Below are 24,545 nucleotides of genomic sequence, written 5' to 3'. Positions count from 1 at the left end.
GGTGACTGGTGGCAATTAGCAGCCGCCTAATGAGCTCAGTGCCGGCGAGCTCAGCCAATGGGGGGGCGCCCAGAGAGGAGGTGAGCCGCGGACTGGAGCCGCCTGCAAGCCCCTCCCCGGCTGCAGGAGCGCAGGAAGGCGGGCGCACCTATATCAGCGCTCCGGAGCGCGGCGCGCAGTAGTCCGCGGGGTGGCTTGGAAGGGACGGGCAAGCGGGCGCTCCACGAGGCGGGGGCAGCTGCTGGTGCTGCGCGTGGAGCGTCCTCGGGGCGCGCCCCTCTGGTGGGGCTGCTGGAGCGGAGGGGCCCCGGGGGCGCGGAGGAGGCAATGCAGCTCGGGGAGCAGCTGCTGGGCGGCGTGGCCGGCTTGCCCGCGGCCTTCTACCCGCTGGAAGGCGCGCCCGGCCGGGCTGGCACCTCTGCGCGCCCCCTCGGGGCTGGCTCTCCGGCGCGCCTGGACTTGGACAAGGGAGCCAAGAAGTTTGGCGGCGGCGGCGGCGCTTCCGCGGGCCCCCCGGCTGGCCTGCTGGGCGAGGGCGAGGCTGGCGAGGCGCCCCCCTTCGTGGCCGGCCCGGGGCCCTCCAAGGCGGCGGCGGGCGCGGATGGCGGGCGCAAGGGCTCGCCCTGCCCAGCGGAGGAGGAGGCGCTGCCCCCGGCCCCCGCCCCGGCCCCCGCGCGCTACTCGCTGGACGGCCTCAGCCCCGAGCGCTACTACCTGCAGTCGCCCGGCCCGCAGGGGGGCGGCGGGGGCGGCGAGCTGGGCGGCCCCTGCGCCCTCTTCCCCTACGCGGGGGCGGCGGGGGGCACCCAGGCCGGCTCCGTCTACCAGGCGCCCGGCGGGGCGCGCTACCCCTACGGATCGGTGCTGTCGCCCCCCGCAGGCTTCTCCACGGCCGCGGGCAGGGCGCCCTTCGCCGGCGCCTACCAGTACGGCCAAGGGGCGCCCCCGGGCAGTCTCTACAGCCCCTACCCGGCGGCGGCGGCGGCGGGCTCCTGCGGCGGGCTGAGCGCCCTGGCGATGCCCGGCGGGGCTGGCGGCCTCCGCGCCCAAGTCTTCCTCTGCAACCGGCCGCTCTGGCTCAAGTTCCACCGGCACCAGACCGAGATGATCATCACCAAGCAGGGCAGGTACGCGCGACGCCCCGTCCGGGCGGGTGGAGGGAGAGCCCGCTCCTGGGCAGGTCTGCTCGGAAGTGAGCCCATTAGAGTCATTGGGGCTTGCTCCCAGAAAGTGTGGGTAGGATTGCAGCCCAATCCTCTGCATGTCCCATTAGGCAGAAGTCCCATTAGAGTCAATGGGACTTAATCCCAGGAAAGAACGGATAGCATTGCAGCTAAAGTCTCCTAGAAGGCGGACTGGAAATGGCCAGCCCTCCTGGTCCTGAATGGGTCTCTAGCTGACAGCGAGGGGTGGCTCCCCTTGACACCCCTCCGCTTCCCAGGCGATCGCGGCTCTAAGCTGCGATCCGACTCCCCACTTTCCTGGGAGGAAGCCTCTTGACTGCAATGGGACTTGCTTCTGAGTAGACAGACCTAGGACTGGGCTCCTCGTGCGCCTGGATCCCACCGAATCGTCGGTCATCTTGTTAGCTGTACTTTAGCTGTACTCATTAACTGAGAGTTACTGAGTAAGACGGAGCCCGTCAAATGGAAAAGGACAGAACGAATCTTGAGCCGGGGTTGGGACTGGCACTGAGATTCTCTTGTGTGTGGCTGCAATCCTAGGCACACTTACCTCTGAGGAGGAGGAGTAGTAGTAGTAGTAACTTTATTGTCATTGTGCTACAGCACAATGAAATTTATGCACCTTTGAGATGCAAGCATAAATATATACTACAATTCCAACAATCACACTCTACACACTCATCCACACATTCTATACAACATGCATCGTAATACAAAAACAATATAACAGACCATAATGCCCAGGAGCATGGTAACAACTATATCGCCTTATTCAACGTAATTATGGCTGTGGGATAAAAACTGTTCAGGAATCGTGTGGTGCTGCTTGAATAGTTCTGTATCGTCTACCCGAAGGCAACAGTTCAAAGAACTTATGAGCCGGATGGAAGGGGTCTCTCAGAATACTATGTGACTTCTGCAGACAGCGAGATGTATAGATGTCCTCCAAAGCTGGTAGATGAAGGTTGATGATGTGCTGCGCAATCTTAATAATTCTCTGCAGAGCTTTTTTGTCCCCTGCAGAGCAATTTCCGTACCACACCAAGATATCATAGGTTAGGACACTCTCAATGGTGCAAAGATAGTACGACACAAGCAGCCGCTGTGACAAACTTAACCTCCCAAGCTTCCTCAGAAAATATTAATAATAATAATAATAATAATTAATAACAGTATTTATATACTGCTTTTCAACTAAAGTTGAAAATAGAACTGCTTTGTGCCTTTTTTATCAACATACTGGTGTTAATAATCCATGAGAGGTCCTCTGTGATGTAAATACCTAGGAATTTGAAACTAGCAACCCTCTCCACCTCCTCACCATTTATGTATAATGGTGTGTGTACATCCCTCTTTTTCCAGAAGTCAATTATAAGTTCTTTAGTTTTTTTTATGTTAAGTGAGAGATTATTTTCTTTGCACCACAATAGCAACTCCTGTACCTCCTTCCTATAAGCAGACTCATCATTCCAGCTAACAAGCCCCACCACTGTAGTATTGTCTGCAAATTTTATAATTTCATTAGTGTTATGTGATGGGGTACAATCATGTGTATACAGGGAATAGAGGAAGGGGCTCAGCACACAGCCTTGGGGAGCTCCTGTATTATCAGAGTGGAAGAATAAGAGTCCATCCTAACTGACTGTAGCCTATTTGTTAAAAAGTCCTTTATCCACAGACAAATGTCTTCCTGTATGCCCACACTAGTCATTTTAAAAAACAGCCTGCTAAGTAAAATGGTGTTAAAAGCAGAACTATAATCCACAAATAGCAGCCATACATATGTACCCCGTTGTTCCCATTGAGTAAGCCTCATTGACTGTAATGGAACTGATTTCTGAGTATACAGGCATAGGATTGGGCTGTGTGTCTGTATTTTGTCTGCCTTGGCCAGATCCCTGGCCTTTTTCCATCCTCTTCTTTAATCTCATCGTCCACATTACTTCTGTCTCTCTCCTTTCCCATTTAGGAGTCAGAGGACTAAAATTGGGAGTGATTTTTAATTTAGTTAACCATTCTTAAAATCCGCAAACCCGAACTGCTTGCGTTGGAACTTCACTGTCCCTGGCCACAGAGGGCTATGCCCTTGTATGGTGAGATCCACTTCAGGCCCCTCAATACATGGGGCTTGAAAGACTATGGGTTGCAATACCCTTTAAAAAAAAACAAAAAAACTTGGCCTCATATAGCTATGCGTTCTTGCACCTTTCCCCTCTTGTTCTGAACTTGCAATGCAATCTTATTAAGAATAAGAATAATCTTATTCTTATGCATAAAAAGTACTGCTGTGTTCAGTAGGAGAGCCCAATTTATTTTTATTTAAGAAATTTATACCCTGCCTTTCTCATGCCTAAGCAAATGCCCAAGGCGGCTTACAAAGCTTTATAATCAAGTGTAAAGTATCACAAGTAAAAAAGAACATCAATCAAGACATTATTAACACATTAATTTCAACACTGCATGGCGAAACACTAAATCAGAACAGATATTCTGCAATCCTTTGCAGGTCTGTTCAGACTTCAGTCCCGCTGTGTTCAGTGGGACCTAGTCCCAGGAAAGTGTGCATAGGATGGTAGCTGTACTCCTTAGGAAATCTACCTAGAACTACAAGCCTTGGTTTCCTGACAATGTGGGCATTGCTAATTTTTGTGAAATTGTTACATCAGTGAACACCTGAACCCCTTTATGCTGGCTTTGTTTTCAGGAGTACCATAGTTGAGAGTTGATGCATGAGAATATAGTCAATATAGCATAATTTATTTAATCAAGAGGAAGATTATGGAGGTTATGGAGAAAAATGTACTCTCTTTTTCTTTTAAAAGATAAAAAATTCAAATCCAAAACTTTCTATCTAGGGATTGATATAATTTAGTACTGTAAGTGACCCAATGGGGAAGGAGGTGTTGTAGCTACCCCTGGACTGTGAGGAGAGTTCCTTGGTCTCTTTTCCCTGGAGCAATTAAGCTAGCTGTTCTATTGCTTGCAGAAAGAACTTGGAAGCCAAAGCCCCTCCTTGCAATTCTCTAAATATAAAACCCACCAGGGGAGCCGCCATCTGCCTCCAGCCCTCTGCCCAGGTGCTAGCCAAGGCTGGAGTGCTCTGCCAAGGACCAAGAAACAGAGGGGGGAGATTTTTTCCCCTTCCCCTCTTTCTTAATGTCTCTCTTCTAACTGCAGGAGAATGTTCCCCTTCCTGAGCTTCAACATTACTGGCCTGAACCCCACGGCCCACTACAATGTCTTTGTGGAGGTGGTATTGGCAGACCCCAACCACTGGCGCTTTCAAGGGGGAAAGTGGGTGACTTGTGGGAAAGCAGACAATAATATGCAAGGTAAGGGTCAGTGGAGGGGGGAAGGGCATCTTGTCAGGGTAGGGGGGAGGAATCCTTTTATGGATTAATTCAAAAGGTATTGCACATTTCTTTATGGAGGGGAGTCTGGAAATGCATTATCTACCATTGTCTCTCTTGTGGTTGCAGTGGGGAGGGGGGGGTCAGTGGCTAATGACCTCTTCAGCTAGCATTTGCAATGCAAGGCCATGAACCTTCTCTGGAAAATGACTTGTACTTGGCAGTCATTGTCTTTTTGTGGGTGTAGGAGAGATAAAATTAAGGATTTTGGTGACTTAAAAGAGCTAGGAAATGACAGGAGAAGCAGCTTGCCTTGTGGCACTGTGGCTCTTTATTATGGACCCTACAGACCCTCAATCATTTAAAGCCAATGGCTACACTCCAACAGGAAATGAGCTATTTGTGTGACTGCAGCTAATACTGTACTGGCTTTGCCTTAGACTGGGCAGCTCAGTACATGCCTGTGTGCTTTTTACTCTTGGAGCTATGTCTAATCTGATGATGCGTCTTCCTTTAGCACAGAGGGAAGGAACTTTTTTTCTTGACTCTTGGTTTTTTGTTTTTGTTTTTTGCCAACAGGCAATAAAGTTTATGTCCATCCAGAATCTCCCAACACTGGAGCCCATTGGATGAGGCAGGAGATCTCTTTTGGGAAACTGAAACTTACAAATAACAAAGGCGCCAATAATAATAATACTCAGGTAAGGTGGTTTTTCTTAATGGAATTAGTTCACTCCAGAATTTGCGTGGAAGACTGCATGGTGGATTTTGGAATGAGGTCTGCAGACAAGAAACTTCTGAATTCTCTGGAGCTGGGCCATCAGTTCCAAGTCTTCAATGCAAGTCTACAAAACTAATCTAATCAGCTGACCCTTTAAGATTGCATCCCTCCTATCCCCAGGACGGTGGGTGGAAATGGCCCTGCCTTAAGAATATTGCATAACTTGATGGTCTTACACACTCAGAGATGAGGCTGAGGGCTAAACTGGGTGTCCTGTCCTTCCAGATGATAGTGCTGCAGTCTCTCCACAAGTATCAGCCACGGCTCCATATTGTAGAAGTGACTGAAGATGGCGTGGAAGACATGAATGACTCCTCGAAGACACAGACTTTTAATTTCCCTGAAACACAATTCATAGCTGTTACAGCATATCAGAACACTGATGTAAGAATTGAGTATGCTAATTATGCTGATTAGCTTTTGTTTGAGATGCATTATAGCTATTTAAGACCCCATGCCCTTAAGTTAACAAGAAGATAAGGGAGTGCTGAGAGAGAAGTCAAGATGTCTGTATATAATAGTGTTAACTTTTTTTACTCATCTGTGTTAGGGAATTGTAAACAGTGTTGTAATTGTACAGGAAAAGTGAATAAGTGCCCCTCTCGTTTTGCTAGTGTAATGATTAGAGCAACCATTTTCAACCACTGTGCTGTGTCGAACTGGTGTGCTGTGATGGTATGCAGATGTGCCTTTGGAGTTTGGGGGAGGGTCATTTATTAGTAGAGCCACTAGGAAATGTGAGCCCCCACCAACAGCATGGTGTGCCTTGTCAACTGTCAAAAAACCTATGGTGTGCCTTGATAATTTTAGTACCTTGTCAGTGTGCCATGAGATGGAAAAGGTTGAAAATCACTAGATTAGAGTTAAAAGAATAAAATACGAAAGATCTGGAAGTAACCTTTTGTTCCTGTTTTTCCAGATCACACAACTTAAAATTGACCATAATCCTTTTGCAAAGGGCTTCCGGGACAACTATGATTCGTAAGTCATCTTTTTGTATTTCTGTGTGGTGTCATTTATGTCTGGGAAGCTTTGGTTTTAAAGGCTGAACTGCGGGTCTTGCTTCTAAGCAAACTATTTCTTGCCTAGTTGAAAATGGGTTTTCAAGTTAATAGTTTGAGCTCTGCCCTTAACTAAAACACAGTAGATGCTATTTCCTCCTGGCTTGGTCATTAGAATTTGTGCACAACTTCAATCCTGCTCTGGAAAAAAAGGTGCAGTCTTGTAATGTATGTTCAGTTTATTGGCTTTTAAACAGAATGCAAAGCTAAACCCAAAGTATCTTGCTGCTTGTAGTAATATTCCATCCTCGGCCAAATTGGGAAAGAAGGGGGGAAATGAGAAAATTAAAACGGTGCCTACCAGACAGTAATCTTCTAAACTGTAAAATCTCAGCCTAAAACTCATGTTACAGATCACATATTTAGATGGACTATGCTGTATAAGGGCCAAATCCTATCCAATTTTCCAGGGCAGTCTTGCCAATGAGGTGTGCGCTGCATCCTATGCTGGGGAGACAGCCACAGAGGCCTCCTCAAAGTATGGAAACATTTGTTTCCTTACCTCAAGGCTGCATTGCAGCTGCGCCAGTGCTGGAAAGTTGGATAGGATTGGGCCCTAAGTAATCTACACTATATCTAGTAGATAACAGAACAGATATGCAGAGTGCTAGGTTTTGCAAAATCAGATTCCAGGCTGGCTTGACTTAAACTTACTATATCAGTATCAACAGGACACTGACTATCCTTGGTGCCTGATTAAGGGCCCAATCCTACTCAACTTTCCAGCACTGATGCAGCCTTATCTGTGGGGTGTGAACTGCATCCTATGGTGGGGAGACAGTCAGAGGCCTTCTCAAGGTAAGGGAGCATTTCTTCCCTTACTTGGGGGCTGCGTCAGTGCTGGAAAGTTGGGTAGGATTGGGCCCGAAGCCTCCTTGCATGCTGAGACCAACTATTTAAATGGTAAATGGTATCTTAGCCTCTCTCTCTTATGTTTGTAGCATGTACACAGCTTCAGAAAATGACAGATTAACTCCATCTCCCACGGATTCTCCTAGATCCCACCAGATCGTTCCAGGAGCCCGGTACAGCGTACAGCCCTTCTTCCAAGAGCAGTTTGTCAACAACCTGCCACCAGCTAGATTTTATAATGGGGAAAGAACTGTGCCTCAGACAAATGGCCTCCTCTCACCTCAGCAGAATGAAGAGGTGACCAATCCTCCCCAGAGATGGTTTGTCACACCGGTCCAGCAGCCGGGGGCCAACAAACTGGACATGAACTCCTATGAAACTGACTATTCTCCGAGTACCTTACTCCCTTATGGTATAAAGTCCCTGCCCCTTCAGACGTCCCATGCCTTGGGATATTACCCCGATCCAACATTCTCCTCCATGGCGGGATGGGGGAGCCGAGGTTCTTATCAGAGGAAAATGTCTGCTGGCCTACCTTGGACCTCCAGAACAAGTCCTCCTGGGTTCTCTGAAGACCTTCTTTCCAAGGAGAAAGTGAAGGAAGAGATGGGGTCATCCTGGATAGAGACTCCACCATCCATAAAGTCTCTTGATTCAAATGATTCAGGAGTCTACACTGGTGCTTGTAAAAGAAGGCGGCTCTCCCCGAGCACATCAAGCAATGAAAATTCTCCAACAATGAAGTGTGAGGATATTAATGCTGAGGACTATGGCAAAGACACTTCCAAAGGCATGAGCTACTATGCTTTCTATACTAGTTCTTAAGGGTCTGAGTCTTGGTGGTGTGTGTGTGTATGTGCGTGGGTTTTTTATTTTTTTAAAAAACTTGCCTGGCTATACCTTTCAGTGGTGGCACTGAGACCTTGACATGTGTTGTTGAAGGAACTCTTACCTACTACCTTGAAATGTGTTTGTGCAATTCTATAGAAAGTGCCAAAGCTTTTGACTGACTTCTGCAGGTAAATATGCGAAGAAACAGGTTAGCACTCCAAAATGACTTTTTCTCACCCACTCCTCCCCAGCAGATTTGGAGGGAGATCATAAAACAGGATCCTGATGCTAGGGGAAGGTGGGCTCTAAAAGTGCAGTTTGGCCAACAAGGAAAATGCTGTGCACTTTCAAAGAGTATTCTCTAAATGAATGGTGCCTCTTGAACAAATGGCTACCCATGAGTAGCAAGTGATGATCACTTTGGAGGTTCTATCTATAGAAGAATCATTTTATGGCAAGAACAAGCCTCTCTGTTTAATAGCTAAACCTGGCTCTGTCTTGGGCAACTCTCAATGCCTTGGAAGAAAGCTTGCCAGCAAAGGAATCCTATGGAAGTAGCAAAAATTACAGTATTAAATGTACAGCTGTCTACCTAGGTACACCGTAGAATACGACAAAAATTTCTGTATATAGTTTTAGTCTATTACAGTACAGTTGAGTGAGTGAAGCTGGGAGTTCTTTTCTTAAGCAACTAAAAGCTGATAGTGGACACTGATGCTGAGAGTACATCAAAATATCTATTTATTGGTGGATAGTGAATGTATTTTTTCAGCTGTTCTCAATTGGAAAGTGTGTGTGGGTGTGCCTGTGTGTTTGTATCTGCTGTTGCTGGGGTCTGTAAATAATTTTATCAGATGTTGAAAGGTGACAAGAGACTTTAAAAAAACAAATCATTAGTTTATTTAGGGGTGGGGTTCTTGTCTGTACATAATTTTTAATAAATGTGTTGCAAGGATGGGGCTTTTTCTTGCTTCTGTTAACTGTGGAGGGCAGCTGTATGCCTGTAACTGTCCATAAGACTGTCTGAAGCAGGACCTTTCATACAAACGTCCTTATAAGGCTAGCATGGACCAGCTGAAAGCAAGAAACTGCTTTGACCGGACTTTGGCAGAGAGGTTAAAGTGGACAGAGCCTGCAAAATTTCCATAGGATATACACACTGAAGGGTATACATAGGGTATACACACTGAAGGGGTGGGCTAATTTCTTTCTCACTTGATTTGAGGCTAGTGTGCTTGTGCAGCATCTTTTCTCTAAGACCTGCAGCGCTAGTCACCTCTTAATAAGCAGGAGTGCAAGCTGCTCTCCAATACTTTTTGAATTTCAGGGCAGCACAGAAGTCACTCCATGGGGGGCACAAGCACGGGTGCCCATTTGCAGATCTAATCCTGGTTGAATATTCCAGGGTAGGTGGTGACTCCTGCCATGCATGTTCTTCAGTTTGCCTGCCTGTGTTTTCATAGTACTGCTGCATAAATGATCAGGGCGGACCTAACCACTTCAAAAGGCTTATGGGAGGAGGTATGCACCCTCTTGGCAATCATGCATTTGCATTTGCAACCCAGCCTGGCCATGGTGCCTGGAAAGATGTCCTAGGAAGGATGTGCATGGGGCAACAGCCTCAGGGCTCAATCTATCCAACTTGCAGCCACAATGCAGCCCCAAAGTAAGGGAACAAATGTACCATGAGGAGGCCTCTGTGATTGCCCCCCCCCCCCCGCAAGATGTAGCACCTGCCCCATTGCCATGGCTGTACTAGCCCTGAAAAATTGGATAGGACTGGGCTCACAGTCCTGGGGGAGGCACCAAGGACAGGGTGGAAATCAATCTTTCTGAGAGCTGAGTAACTAGAAGGGGACTGATGGCTGCTTAAAGGTACCTGAGAACAGATTGTATATATTGCTGAAGGGGGGGGGGTTTCCTTAGGTAAAGTCTGGCTGCTAGCCAAGGAGGGGCGGGTCCACCCCCGCCCAGGAGAACGTGCTGGCAGGGAGCTGGTTATCTCCTCCTTATCTTGCTGGTCAAAGCCAGGGGCGTCCAGTAATAGGATTATTATCAGCGCAGGCACAATTAACAAACCTTCGCCGGGCATCTTCCGGCAGAGCAATCAAGGCGGGGGGGGGGCGATTTACTGTTTTGTTCCCTTATGAAGCTAGTGGGGGGGGGGCAGGCTGGCTTGAATAGCCCCGGGAGTCTGGCTGAGTTAGGCTGGCTGCGGGAGCCCCGTCTAACCCTTACGCTTCTGGTCCAGCTTTGTCCTTATCCACCAGTCCTCATCCAGTGGGGGGGGGGAGCCTTCTTGATCCTTTCAGTTCCTCCCACTTAAAACAGAAGCAGAGGGGCCACCGAAGGCGGAATCCACCCCTTCCTAGTCCCTGGACAGATCTCCAGGAAGAAGGCCCCGATTTCGTTTTCTCCAGGTCTCGAACGCGGGCGACCCTGCGCTTGGATTGATTGAAACCGGACTCGCCCCAGCCCAGCCCGCGTGGCTTGCGGATCGCACTCTCAAGTCGTTTAAGGGGCGGATTTTGCCAGGGCTCAGGGAGCAGGGCCTGATCCGGGAGATACTTGGGGGGGGGCACTATGTTAGTGAGGATCGAGGGCAAAATCCGAGGCAGGTCTACTCAGAAGTAAGTCCTAGTGTGTTCAAGGGGACTTACCCCCAGGAAAGTGGGGCTAGGATAGCAGCCCGGGCTTTCTCCTGCCACGGCTTCCTTCCCATTCATGCTCTCTCCCATAAGTACATGTCTTCGGAACTGAGTGCTGGTGCCTTTGACGAAGCCTGCACCCCCCCACCCCCAAAAAACAAGCCTGCATGTCCAGGCTGTGGTTCTGCTGGGGGGAGGGGAAGGACATGAGGCTGGTGGGGCTTTGGCTCCCCCCCCCCACGGCGCCACCTATGGGATCGGGCGTCGCACCCCAGGGGATTTTTCTCCCAGGGAGCCCGGTCCTCTGTATATTTTCTCCAGGACCTCAGTGAGACTGACTTCCGCGGAGTCAGGCCGTCCACGAAGAGACGATCGCGCCTCGCTCTCCTGAACAGAAGCGAGAGCGCAATGCGATCTCCTCCGAAGTAGGTGCTATAGAAAGAAATGGGACGCGGAGCCCAATCCGGACCTGTCTACTCAGAAGTAAGCCCTATTATAGTCAATGGGGCTTACTCTCCGGTAAGTGCGGCTAGGATTGCAGTCTGCATTCGGGATAAAGCTAGAGAATGGGGAGGTGCGTGAGACTTTCGTGGCACGTCGACTGAGAGCCCAATCCTCTGCTTGTGTACTCAGAAGTAAGTCCCATTATAGTCAGTGGGCTTACTCCCTGGAAAGTGGGGATAGGATTGGGCTCTGAGGCTTGGCTGTCGGCAATGAACGACTTTCTAGCTCAGGTCGGTCTTGAACCAACTGTTGGAAGAGCGAGAAGGAACCGCGGGGGGGAAACCACGAGCTTCTTTCCAACCCAGAGCAGAAGGGGCGAAAGCTCTCTTCTGTCGAGCTCTGCAGGCTTCCGAGTTCCACTGAACTCTTCCTCTCCGCCCAAGCGTTCCATCTTGTAAACTGGCGAGCTACTCGGTGTAGTGAAATATAGAAACCCTCTGTTTTTTGTTTTTTGTTTTGGGGCGGGGGGAGATTGACACAATGTGACAGCACCACCCAACGTGGGACTGTGGTCAATCTGGTGGTACTTTCCTCTGGCAAATCAGCCCCTGCCCCAGTAGAGTTTCTAGCCTACAGCCCAATCCTAAGAGGGTCTACTCAAAAGTAAGTGCTATTATGTTCAATGGCGCTTGCTCCCAGGAAAGTGTGCATAGGATCGTAGCCCTATTCCCCCTCGCACTCTTTCCCCAAAGCCCCCTTTCCAAGGTGCCCCTCACGCCACGCAACCTGTATATTTTTGCACTGCACAGTTAACAAAAAAGAGAAGGAAGGAAGGAAGCAAAGAAAAAAAAAAAGAACTTGCGAAAAGTGCTCACACTGTTTAATGGAAACATAAGTGCTTGGCTGGCCCCAATTAACACCTTGTGATCAGGCGTTCCTAAAATGGGGGTGCCAGACGCCGAATCGCGCATAAATGTATCTCATTAAGCCGTCTCGGGTGTCACCGGTAAACAAGGCTCGATGTCAAGCGCGAGAGCGGCCAGCCAGGGCCCGCCACGCGGCTCCGGTTCTCTTCGGAGAGAGACGGACCCCGAGGAGAGCTGCCAACGATTTCTGCGCGGGGAGAAGCTTGAACTCCAACCCTGCAGGTTGCACGCCAAGCGCGTCCGGGTTTACAAACATGCACACACTTGTGTGTGCGCAGTTGACACATGACAACCTTTACTGCCCACTCACGCAATGGATTTTTTTGCACGGCACCCTCGTCATTGTCTTCGGCGCTTTAAATGTATAGAGACGTCTTTTGAACAAAGCCGTTCCCGGCCCCAAGGAGCTTGCCCATCTGAGTGGGGAAAAAACACTGGAAGGGGAGGAAGGAGAAGGGGAAGTCTATTGAGGTCCGGTAGCGCAATCGCGAGTGTTTACTCGTAAGTAAACCCTCCCCCCCCTCCAATATGTGTTTACACGCCCTAGGAAGCTTATTTACGAGCGTCGCCTGGAGGAGGAAGGACGAGTCCCCCGGGTGATTTTGGAGATCTTGCAATACAAACTCGTGGGCCAGAATCCATCTCCTCCGATGCACTCAAGTGGCAGGTTCACACATGCGAGCGCTGTTTCAAAGTGAGGTTTTGATGGGCGATAAAGGGAGCCCCAAACCGAGGAGCTGAAAGGGCCAGCTGGAGCCTCTGCTGTCTCTCTCCAAGCCCAAGTGACCTGCACTTGTTCTGAGGCTTCCCTGCACCCCGATCTGTTTCATTCGAATTAAGAGTCAAACCGGACAAGACGACACGCTGCCGACCCGGGCCCATCCGTTGTGGCTGCTTGTTGATAGCGGAAGGATGCGTGGGGGTGGGGGGTAGGAATTCAGATCTGGTCCCGGTGGCAAAGGGGGCGGGGAATTGGCGCCCAATTCTAGGTGTAGTCAATGGTGCTTACTCCCAGGAAAGTGCGGATAGGATTGCAGCCTCAACCCTTTATTCCCAACGCTTCAGGTCGTCCCTCATCTAATCTCCTCCCGTTGATTTTTGCCATAGGAGGAAAGCGAGACGTGTGTGCGGGACGGCAGGCCAAGGGATCCGAATTAAGGAGTGAATCCAACACTTCCGCGGAAGAGGCACGTGTATGCAGGGGGGGCCGGGCTGATCCGTGGCGGCGTGGGTCGCGAACAACACCCGCAGACCCAAATGCTTGTCTACTCAGAAGTAAGCTCCATTATAGTCAATGGGGTTTACTCCCAGGTAATGAAGATAAGATTGCAGCCACAGAGCCCAATCCTATGCCTGTCTGCTCAGAAGTAAGTCCCATTAGAGTCAATGGGGCTTACTGCCTGGAAAGTGTGGCTAGGACTGTAGCCTGAGACCCGCACCTGTCTCAAACCAGAGTGAAACCGACTGCGGGTGGACGGTGTCCCACCTGCTGCCTCGCGGTCCCCGCGCTTTCTCCTCCTCGCCTCCGGAGAACCAGAAGAGCTTCAAGCTTGCTCTGGAGGGTCCCCAACTCTTCCAGGGATTCCCCCTGCACGAAAAAGGGGGCACAGCTGCTACGGCTCTCCCCCCTCGCAAGGGCCGTTCCGTTCATCTCACGTCCTCACCGCCCACGTCAGGGACGAATGACTGCTTTGGAGAGACTCGGAAGCCCCCTCTGGATCAGGGATCTGGCCAGCCAGGCGCCCCTTCTCAGTCCAGCTTCCCTCATAGGGCTGTGGTGGGAGAGGAGCTAAAATTGGGGCGGGGGGGGACCCCCGAGCGCCGCCCCGAGGGGGCATCCGCGTAATAAAGGCTTGATGCGCGAATGGTGAAGCACCAACCCGCGGAAGGCGGGGAAGCTCCGCGCTCTCGGATGCGCCCTGGTTGCCCTCTCCGGAAAGCGAGCCGGGGTCGGGAAGGGGAGCTCAGTGCTCCGCCTAGTGGCCGCAGGAGGAAAGGCGGATCAGGATAGAGGAGCCGTCTGGCGGGCAAGTTGCCTGTCTGTGGATGGGATCCGGCGAGTGGCTTCTTGCTAGAGTCAAATCAAATGCCCCCTCCCCCCCAGGCTTCTTTTCTCCTTTTCTTTTCTCTGGCGCTTGGCCTCCAGCTGCCTTTCAAGAACCCTCTCAGCCCTGCGAGCGGCGATGACCCACCACCCTTGACCCCCCAACCGTCTTTGGTGCGAGGTAAAGAGCCCTCCCCCCGGGAACGCCACTGAGGAGGTGTGCAGCTCCTCTGTGCCTTCCCTCCTACGGACCCCCAGCCCCTGCTGCCTCTGCTGGAACAGGACTGCCCCCTCCCCTCCCTCCCCCCTTCCAGGGCAACTGCAGCCCTACGCACGCTTGAGACCCTCGAACCCCTGGAGACTTCCTCCTTCCCAGGCAGGAGACCCAAGAGAGGGCTGGCTGTGCTCCTCCAAAGACTCTTTTGCTCCTCTCTGCCTCCTCAAGCCACTCTGGGCTCCATAGAAATCAGTGGCTGGACAACTGAAGGAGATCAGTAGCTGTCCAGGTCACCCCACCTTTGGGTTCTACTACTACTACTACTACTACTACTACTACTACTAATACTAATAATAATTTTTCATTTTAATAACCCCTTCCTCCAAGGAGCTCAGGGTGGAGTACATAGTTCCGAAACTCCTTTTGTCCTCACAACAACCCTGAGAGGTAGGGGAGGTTGAGGGAGGAAGTGACTGACCCAAGGTCACCCAGGAAGCTTCCTGACTGAGCAGGGAAGGATACAGCATCGACAGCCCCGGCATCTCTTTTCAATGCCAGTTCGTAATGATCCGAGGTTTGTTTTTTTTTAAGCATTTTTCCTGACCGTGTGCAGAGTGCTTTCCCACTCTCCCAAGGGAGGGGGTAACTTTAGTCCACTGAGCTGCTTGTGCATCCCAACAACTCTCCCTGAGCTGTTCCACCCTAGTGGAGCTTGAGAAAGTCTGCTGCCTGATCATTTCTTGGCTTCTTCTTCTCGCTGCCTCCTTCTGTAAGCAGGGCAGTCTCCTAATGGCACTCTTAATATGGACTTCTATTCATGTTTACTTGGAAGTAATACTGCATGTGTTCAAGAGGGTTTACTCCCAACAGGAAGTATGCTTATGGTTTAACCTCGCTTACTTAGGGTCATGATCCTTTATGCGCACTTTCCTGAGAGTAAGGCCCATTGAAGACAATGGGACTTACTTCTGAGTAGATCAGCGGAGGCTTGTGCTCTAGGTCCAGTACATCTCTCAGAGCTCTAGAGATGCACTCTCGTTAAATTGGATCGAGCCTATTCACCCTGCCGGGCTGAAATCCTGGCTGCACTGAACGAAGGAAGGCTAAACTCAAAGGCACTCCCGCACAAAACAGGCGTAGGATTGGACTGCGTGCATGTTGGGAAGAAAGGAAGCCTTCTGACATTCAACCGGCTGACTTCTGAGTCTAAACTTGGTAGAGCGCTCAATGAGCCAGCTCTACATATGAACTTGGAGTAGGATCCCAACCTACACTTACTTGAGAGTAAACCCTACTGAAAATGAGGGAGGTGGTCACAATGCCATCCTAAGATCGCTCATTCGAAAGTAATTCCAGTTAAGCCAATCAACCTGCCTAGGATTGCAGCTCTGCTGTACACGCATTTACTCAGAAGTAGGGGCTGATTCCCTGATCCAGAAGTATAGAAGGGTTGCCTTCCTCTCCTCGACAGCAAGGTTGCTCTGTGTGCAAGTGGAACCAAAGGATGGGAGCTGAATTCATGGGGAGCTTCTGGATCTGAACATCCAGAGGGGGAAAAATGACTGTGGTGGCCCCAACTAGTTAGAGCATTTTTGGCACCCGAAAGGCTGCCAGATTTCTTGTGACAGAAGCTTTGGTGCCTCAATAAATGAGGCGACAATAAATCTGTTAGTTAGAAGGTGCCAAAAGACACGTGGATGGGATTCATTTCTACTCAGAAAAAGGGTCCCCCCTCCAGCCCAAGTCCACGTCCTGGACTTCCCTTGCCCTCCTGTCCTACTGCAACACAATCCTATGCATGGGAACCCCAAAATGAGCACAAGCTGCTGTCCCTCACTGAAAATCTTCAAGCAGAGGCTCAACAAGCAACTGCTCTAGGAGGATTCCCTACTGGGGGAGGGGGGATTCTGACTAGATGACCTTTTAGGAACCTTCCAATTCTATTACTCTTTTCTATGATTCTACAACCGGGTTGACCTGCAGGTAAGCGAGTGCTAGAACTGCAGCCTACAAGAGAGGGAGGAAGCCTAGGGGAGCCTGATGTGGCGATCTATTGGGTGAATGTGGAACAAGAGGCACCATGGGAAAACTGGACCAGGAGCTTGCTTGCGCCAAGGCAGATCTCCTTTCTTCAGCCTTTTGACCCTAAGCCTATGCTTACCTACTTCGAAGAAAGCCCCACTGTGTTCAATGAGACTTAGGGCACAATCCTAACCCCTTATGTCAGTGCTTTCCAACACTGAAACAAGGGCAATGCAGCTCCAATGTAAGGGAACAAACGTTCCCTCACTTTGAGGAGGCCTCCATGAGTGACACCCAACTGCAGGATGCAGCACACAGCTGGAAACCCTAAACATAAGGGTTTAGGATTGTGCCCTTACTCCCATAAAAGTGTGCATCTGATTGTAGCCTTAAAAAATCCTATCCATGTCTACTCAGAAGCAAGCACCATTATTATCAATGGGGCTTACTCTTTACACTTACTATTTACACTTGTAAATAGGAATGCAGCCTGAGTTATAACAGGTCTGCAGAAAGCTCACTGCTGTCCTTAATGCTTGTCTCTGTCCCCTCCAAATAAATTGTTCCTTTGCCATTTACTATCTTTCCAATCACTCTTGTGTTTCCCTCCCTCCCCTATACTTAGGATCCTTTCATCCTTTTTCTTCTCCAGAGCTTTTTTGGGCTTCAACAACTGCATAACTGAGGGTGGAGTGGGTGGAGCACATACAAGATTCTACAACATCTCGGTTTTTCTAGATCAGGGGTGCTCACACTTTTTTGGCTCAAGAGCTACTTTGAAACCCAGCAAGGCCCAGAGATCTACCAGGGGGAAAGGAAGCGTCTGACAGATACCCCCTTTAATGTATGGAGCCCCTGCTGGAGTCTAGTCAGTTTGGTCAGTTTTGTTGCTGCATGCCTGAAGAGCAGCTAAAGTGTCAGTTTCAGTGTCAGTTTAGTGTCAGCTAAATATGTCAGTTTCGTCTAGTCACTAGACGAAACTGACATATTAACAGTTTGGAGAGACAGGGCTCTGCCATCTACTCATTTTGCCTCGCGATCTACCGGTAGATCGCGATCCACCTATTGAGCACCCCTGTTCTAGATGTTCTAGGAAGAATAATGATCATCATCCCTTGTTAGTGGCATAAATTATGAGCTGTTAGTCCACGGTTCCAATGCGAACCAGTTCATGACCAGATGGGTTGGGAGAAGCCCCAATATCTCAACGCCTTGCTTCCTAATAAACATTTTGGGGTAATTTGGGCCTACCTTGCAAGGTCAGCCAATGCACAGAGACCTGAAATAATGCAAGAGGAGGGCTTTGAACACTTAGAAAAAGCACTATGTTATATATTTGATGCATTTATGCTCCACCTCTCCATAAAAAGCTTTTTTTTAATGAAATGTATATGCAACAAAAATATATGTGCATTATTAGTAGGATACCCAGCAAAGAAGAAACCAGATAAAGCAGCAATAATAAAATGACTTTTAAAAACACTTAAAATGCCTAGGTGAATACAATTATGAGCAGGTGGTGATAAGTCAGATGTGTAAGCTATGAGCATGCATGCATGCTCATACGTGTTATTTCCTGGCTTTCCTTCAGGGAAGCAATGTTTTTTCCAGTCTCACTTCATCTTTACAGCACCCCTACAAAGTAGGTTAGGCTGAAATATGGAGATTGGCTGTAATAGAAATGTGCAAAGATCCTTCAAGGAGACAGGGTGTGGTGTCAACAGAGGCCCCTTGTACTGGCAGGCAAGCATGGGGTTAAAACCTGGACTTTGAGCAGTGGGTGTGCTGCACAGCTGCAGCCACTAGAGGGCTGCAGGGATAAAAGTAGCACCTGTAGCAGTGAGAGTATGTGGCATAGAAAGAAAGTGTTTGGAGAGACTAGAAGGAAAGAGTATGGACTGAATGAATAGAGACTGGTGTGTGGCTACAATGTCCAGGAGCTGCTGGGAATCAAGATCTTGCTACAGTGACTGGAGAAGCTGCTGGTAGGAGAGTGGAGGAAGAAGGAGCTCTACAGGTTTAACTGGTGAGTTACCCTGGTGGTGGGGTCCAGCAGTGCTTTCTACAGGATTAGGGCTATTCTGAGCAAAGAGGGGAATGAATTCAGCAAGCCTTTGATGCCTGGTGGCTGCTTTTAACAATTGTTTTTTACTGCTGATTTTATTGCTGCTAGTTTTTTAAATCTATTTTATTGTTGTTTTTATGTATCTTGGCTTTTAAATGTTGTTAGCTGCCTTGGGTGTTCTCTGGGGAGAAAAGCAGATTACAAATCAATAATTAGCTTAGTGGGCATAAATTCTCTAGACCAAGTTTGGAAAGGGAATTTGGCCAAACACTGCTCCAGGGTCACCCAGTGAAATTCAGAGTTGAGCAGGAAATTTGAACTTGGGCCTCCTTCTCTAAACCCAATGCTCTAACTGTCACACCATGCTGACCTCCAATTCCATGCCTGAGGTGCCACCACAGGAGAGGCTGGTTCTCCTATCCTCTGTTACAGATCTCAGTGGCAGGTGAATCTGGAGCTTAAAGATTAAGTCAGAATTTAAGGCTGCAGAAAGGTTTATCCTGGAATGACAGCCTCTAGTCTGTCATTCCAGACTAACTGGCTAACCCTGTCTAACTTGAACCAGCATCTTGAGTTGTGCTTATAGCCCACTCCTAGGCTGGTTTACTCTGAAGCAAGTCCCATTGTAGTCAATGGGGCTTCCTCCCAGGTAAGCATGCTTAGACCTGTGGCTTTAGACATGCCAAGAAAAACAGTGGAGCTGTTCTAATAAAGCTAAGATATGGTCTTTAAAATTTCTGCTAGCCACAAGCTTAAGTGTTATGTTCTGAACCGGACTGAGGATTTTAATATAAAAATATTTTACAGTAGTAATATTAATAGAAGCAACTTCCCCCAATATCTGGGTGCACTGATAGAAAAAGCTGTACCTATTGCAACGGTTAACCACACAGTTGGTGGGTGGACCAAAGTGGCATTTCTGTCTAATTCTATTAGTGAATCCTCTGCTTATGGTTTCTCCTTTTGTCTGGCACCCTTTTCATCCCTGATAGATTACTGAGAGGAGGGGAGCAACTGGTTAACAGCTCTCTGACCACATGACTAGGTACTTGGGGATGCAATGTCTGTCTTTGCCTTCAACTGATTCCTAGTTAGTCCAAAACTAGGATTAGGGAAAGCAATGTTAATAGTTTAATGTTAAGAAGGATTCCAGACCTGACAATTATCACACAATTATTATTGTGTCAGTAAACCACACGGTCTTGTTTCATTGAAGGCAAACAAGCAGCCTAATGTGAAAGCTCAGCTTTTATGCCAGTGGTATATGTCTGCTGACCAAAAAGCAATCCCATCTCCCCTCATTTATCTTATTTTAGGCTGGTCAGTCAGAACAGAAGCATCACAGAAGATCTCCACTTCATCGATAGTGGTGTCCACATGTCTGAACTTGTGGATCTCTGGCTGAACTGAGAACCTTGTAGATCTAAAATGCAGGTTACTGCGTCACACCATGGCTATAATCATATGCACACCTATTTAGGAGTAAACCCTACTGAACACAATGTGACTTGGATAAACATGTATAGGATTGCACTGTAAGGTTGCAAAGGGGTCTGAGTGGCAGGCAGATATTCAACAGGTGATCTTGTAAATCATGGAGATGGAAGTGATAGGTGAAGAGTCACATGCTGAGTGTTGGCCTATTAGGCAACCTATTGTGGTTAAAGGCACAAAATTACCAGGAAGAAGATGGCAATTTCTGAGTGCAGTGAATCCATTGTGCTGGAGGAAATTAAAAAGTTTTCTCTTTGGTGGGGAAGCAGAGTAGCTTAAGCAGCAGACCCCCCCCCCCTTTTGGGTATTACCCCAGGAAACCTCCCTCACCCAGCTGACTGCTAATCATTAAAAAAGACAAAGAGGCAAAGGCTTGTTAAAGTTGCAAAAAAGAAGTTATTTACTTACAGTTCCATTGAGTGTATATTTACAGCATCTGATTTGGATCAGAGGTTCAGCTGACACTTAGAGATAGCAAGGCCCTGGAGCTGCCTTGCCCTGCATGCCTTGTGATCAAGATGGCCTGGGTATCAGAGCCCTGGTGTGCACATCTTAACAGGTCGGTGGTGAGGACAAGAGGAAGTGCTCAGAGGAGAAGGGAAGGGTAAAGGGTTAGGGCCACACCCCACAAGGATCACAGAGAGAACAGGTAGAAAGGTCAGATTCACTGGGCCATAACTTAACCCCTTCTGGACAGCATCCTGCCCCCTCTGGACAGCAGATGGAGTTGCACCAACTCCAACACATGGTGTGCACCTTAATAAAATGATGTCCCTTTATGCAGACTTTGTCCTGTCTAGAAGATCTGGTTGCTGGGTGTATCAGTTGCTTTTTCAATGCCCTAGGCCTTGCCTTATGCTCCTAATCAGCCTTTTCATCTTCCAGGGAGGGGTTGTCCCTCAATGGGACAGCACTTGCTTTACACTTCCTCCTCTGCTCCATTTCATGCTTCCTTTTCAAAGCATGAGTGGAAAGGGGAAAGAGTGTGCAGCATTTGATCCAAGATCCTGAGCTGGTTGTGGTGAAGAGGCACCAAGAATGCACCAGGCATGTGCATTATGAATTCATCTGTTCTACAGTGGTGCCATTTTAAAAACTTAGAAAAACTATGCCTAAAGCACCTGTTCACTGCCCTTCTCCTTCATGACCAGCAAAGAGGCTGGTAAGGTCAGAACCCAAGGAATCTACTGGTACTCTGAGAGAAAAATATCTGAAATTAACTACCTCAATTTTGCAACTGCAAGTAGTCTTTGACTTGTACCTTGATGTTGCAAGAGCCTTGTAAACAGGGATTTTTGACACTAAATCCGTTTGGTATGGGACGAGAAAGCAAAAAACCCTTTCTAGTGGACAGGAAGATAACATAATAAGTACCAAGTTGCAGGGCTTAATTTTGAGTCAAGGCCCTCCAAGGCTTAGCACTAAAATTTGCTTTAAAAGTAAGTTCTGGAACATGAGAAAGGCCTGAATAACCAAGAGTGAACCTCCACACTACAGGGAATAGAAGAAAGTTCTTCAAGGGTAAAGGTGGCATCTTCTAGGTAGGCTGAAGCTGTGGCACTGTTCTTTGTAGAGACATTAAGTACTAGTACCTATACCAGTGTTATTCAAACTGTGAGGTGTGGCTCACAGGCAACCGGAACTGAAAGGGGAGGCTTGGGATGTCTTCTCAAAGAGATACAGTCACACCCCAGGGCAGAATAAGAGCCATCTGTGCTTTTTTTAAAGCAGAAAAAATAGGAGTTGCTCAGCTTAGAGAGTGGCTGCTGCCACCCTGCCCTCTTCTCCCTCCAGTCTGAGGTTGTTGCCTTCTGTGTTCACTGCATGTTGTTTGCTCAGCTTGTAGTCCTTAACCCTTGCTGACCCTTGTCTGGTTGGTTCCTAGTTCCCAGTCTGGGTTCGATTCTCATCAAAGTGAAATCTCATTTCAACCCTCTTCCATTCCCCCCTTTCAATCTCCAAACCTTCCCACTTTCCTCCCCCTCCCCTTAAAGTTGTTTCCATGCAGTTGGCAAAGGGGGAGGGGAGAGACAAGCACACACTTTACTTGGCCAGGAGCAGAAAAAGGGTTCTGTTTTTAAAGTGATTTATTAATCTTGTTTGACTGAAGAGGAAAGACTATTTTTAAAGTGATGAACCTTGCTATTTGAAGAGAATACTTATCAGGGGGCGGAGCTAACTTTCAGCGAAGTTGCAGTGAACTTTGGGGGTTCCCGAAGAGACTTCGAAATAGATGTGTTTTCATGTGCCTAAACAACTAGGGCACGCTTCAGTGCCAGGAAGATGGTACGAAGAGCTGAGAGCTTGAACGGGGGAGTCCTTAGAAACAGGCAATTTCAAGGATTTCTCTCTGTTTTGCTCTGTGCTGAAGCATATCTATCCCAGGCGCCATCTTTGAGAAGCTCGGAGAGCTGAAAACCCGTCCTCCTACGGCCTAGATACAACAACATCGCAGCAAAAAAGCTATTAAGAGTGAGTGAACTTGGTTCGTTAAAAAGTTTTATTGAGAATTGTAAGTAAGAAGTCTGGAGGAGGAGGAGATAATTCAAGATTATTCACGCTGGCCATTAGCCACCGGGGGGGGGGGGGGGAATAGGTGAATTGGTATTTCCCCTGCTGGAGTAAGTGCAAGATTTTTTTTTTAATGGTATGTACTGAAGAGAAATAAATAAGTAATCTTCAACGAAGGAAATAAAGTCTACCTTCATTTTCCCAGCAAAAAGCCTTTATTTAAGCCTGGACATTGCTACTTTCGGTTTTGGTTTCTCAGCAAGAGGCTTGAATTTTTTTTTCTTCTTTTGGTCATTTAAAGGCATACTAACCTAATTTGATTGTGGATTTGATTGACTTTTTTTGGATTTGGATTTTTTTGGAACAGATTATAAACAATAGAGAAGAAAAAAGAATGGATCAGACGTGGGGTGAAGTTAAAGAAGTGGAGTATTTTGAAATGGGACACTTCATGAGATGGAATGAAGAAATTGTCATAATAACTGAGAATCTTAAGGGAAAAAAAAGACGAAATGTTCAGAGAGCAAGCTGTCTCAAGAAGAGGAAGAATTTATGGATTGAATTCAAGAATAACAGAATGAAAAAGAAGAAAGAAAAACAGGGGGGGGGACTTAAGAAGAAAAAGAAGTGGAAGAACCAGTAGGAGGACTAAGAGGGAACACCAATAAGAGTACAAAGTAAACAATAAGAAGAAGGGCAAAATGGTTGAATAATAAATAGAATTTTTTTTTTTTAAATATAGTAAATTAAAATAGATGCAAATGAAAATTTGAAATATAAATATTGTGGAAATTAAGTGGTATTAAGATAAATATTTTATTAATTAGATTAAATTAAAGTGGATGAAAAGGGAATTTGGAATATAAGTATCGTGAAAATTAAAGTGGTAAATATATGAAATAAATTAGATGGAATTGTAATTTTGGAATATAAGTATGGTGTAAATTATAGTGGTATTAAGATAAATAAAAGGGTTATTTTATAAAAAAGAAGGTAAATAAAATAAATTATAGATGTCAATTTATTTTGGAGAAAATATTAAACCTGTATTTTGGGTTAATAAATATGTGGTGGATAAGCAAAGTATAATATTATTATAATTGGAGATATTTGTTTTTAGATGTGATATTAGAAATTAAGAATCAGATAAGAGATTGTATTTTAGAGGTTAGTTTAGTGGTAAGAAGAGTCTATAAGTAAAAATTTGAAGCCTTTTTTGATTGGATAGTTATGGAAAATGATAACATGTTATAAGAGATATTGAAGGAGGTAATACCATTGTAATCGGAGACTTCTTTTTTAGATGTTATATTAGAAATTAAGAATTAGATAAGAGATTTTATTTTAGAGATTAGTTTAGTGGTAAGAAGAGTGTATAAGTAAAAGTTTGAAGTGTTTTTTTTATGATGGGATAAATAAGGTTAGAGGAAAAATATGGAATATTAAAGTACTAACCAGTTGAGTTAAAGAATATGATAATTTTTGTATTGATTATTAATTTTGTGTGGATTAATGTTTGTTGTAATCGATGGCCACCACCCTCGTGTGTAACCTATGTAGTCCTAGCCCTAAGTCTATCCAATTTTCCTTACCTGTATCTGTAATAAATAAATAAAGCATTATAAAAAAAAATAAATGAAGAGAATACTTATGAGCCATTGATGAAGTGATTGCCAGCCCAATCCTATCCACACTTTCCTGGGAGTAAGCCCTATTGACTCTAATGGGACTTACTTCAGAGTAGACATGCATAGGCTTGAGTTGTGCATCTCCTAGTATAGGAGACAAATCAGCTTCCTAACCAAACCCTTATCAGCTCTGTTATATTTTCATGGTCTATTGTTTCCCCACCAGCTGCTAGAAATATTTAATTTCATTAAATTAATAAAGGGTTCAGTCCTATCCAAGGAGAATGGGAGAAATGACTAGTTGGATTGGGGTCCACAAGGGTGTGTGTGTGTAATGTTGGTCAGACTGGTTGTTCACAAAGTTCATTTGATGAAACAATTCTATTGGTATGCTTACAAAGTTTAAAAAAATGAGTCTTCCTGGACCAGGCAAAATCTACCTACTCCAGCATCCTATCTCTAATAGTGATCAGCAGCTGGTAACTTA

General features: G+C 47.2%; 1 protein-coding gene across 1 annotated transcript; it reads left to right on the top strand.

Annotated features, from left to right (window-relative positions):
- The first annotated feature begins 298 nt into the window (after positions 1–298).
- Positions 299–8,886, top strand: EOMES (eomesodermin). Its single transcript, XM_066629153.1, has 6 exons — positions 299–1,127; positions 4,362–4,516; positions 5,114–5,235; positions 5,541–5,699; positions 6,235–6,296; positions 7,318–8,886. Exons 1-6 carry the CDS (start codon positions 328–330, stop codon positions 8,051–8,053), a joined length of 2,034 nt encoding a protein of 677 aa, XP_066485250.1. The 5' UTR covers positions 299–327; the 3' UTR covers positions 8,054–8,886.
- Positions 8,887–24,545: the final 15,659 nt, after the last annotated feature.

The sequence above is a fragment of the Tiliqua scincoides genome, chromosome 5, assembly GCF_035046505.1.
Source record: "Tiliqua scincoides isolate rTilSci1 chromosome 5, rTilSci1.hap2, whole genome shotgun sequence".
Taxonomy (NCBI): Eukaryota; Metazoa; Chordata; class Lepidosauria; order Squamata; family Scincidae; genus Tiliqua; species Tiliqua scincoides.
Note: the sequence above shows the minus strand (reverse complement) of the source record. Positions and strands in the feature narration are given on the sequence as shown.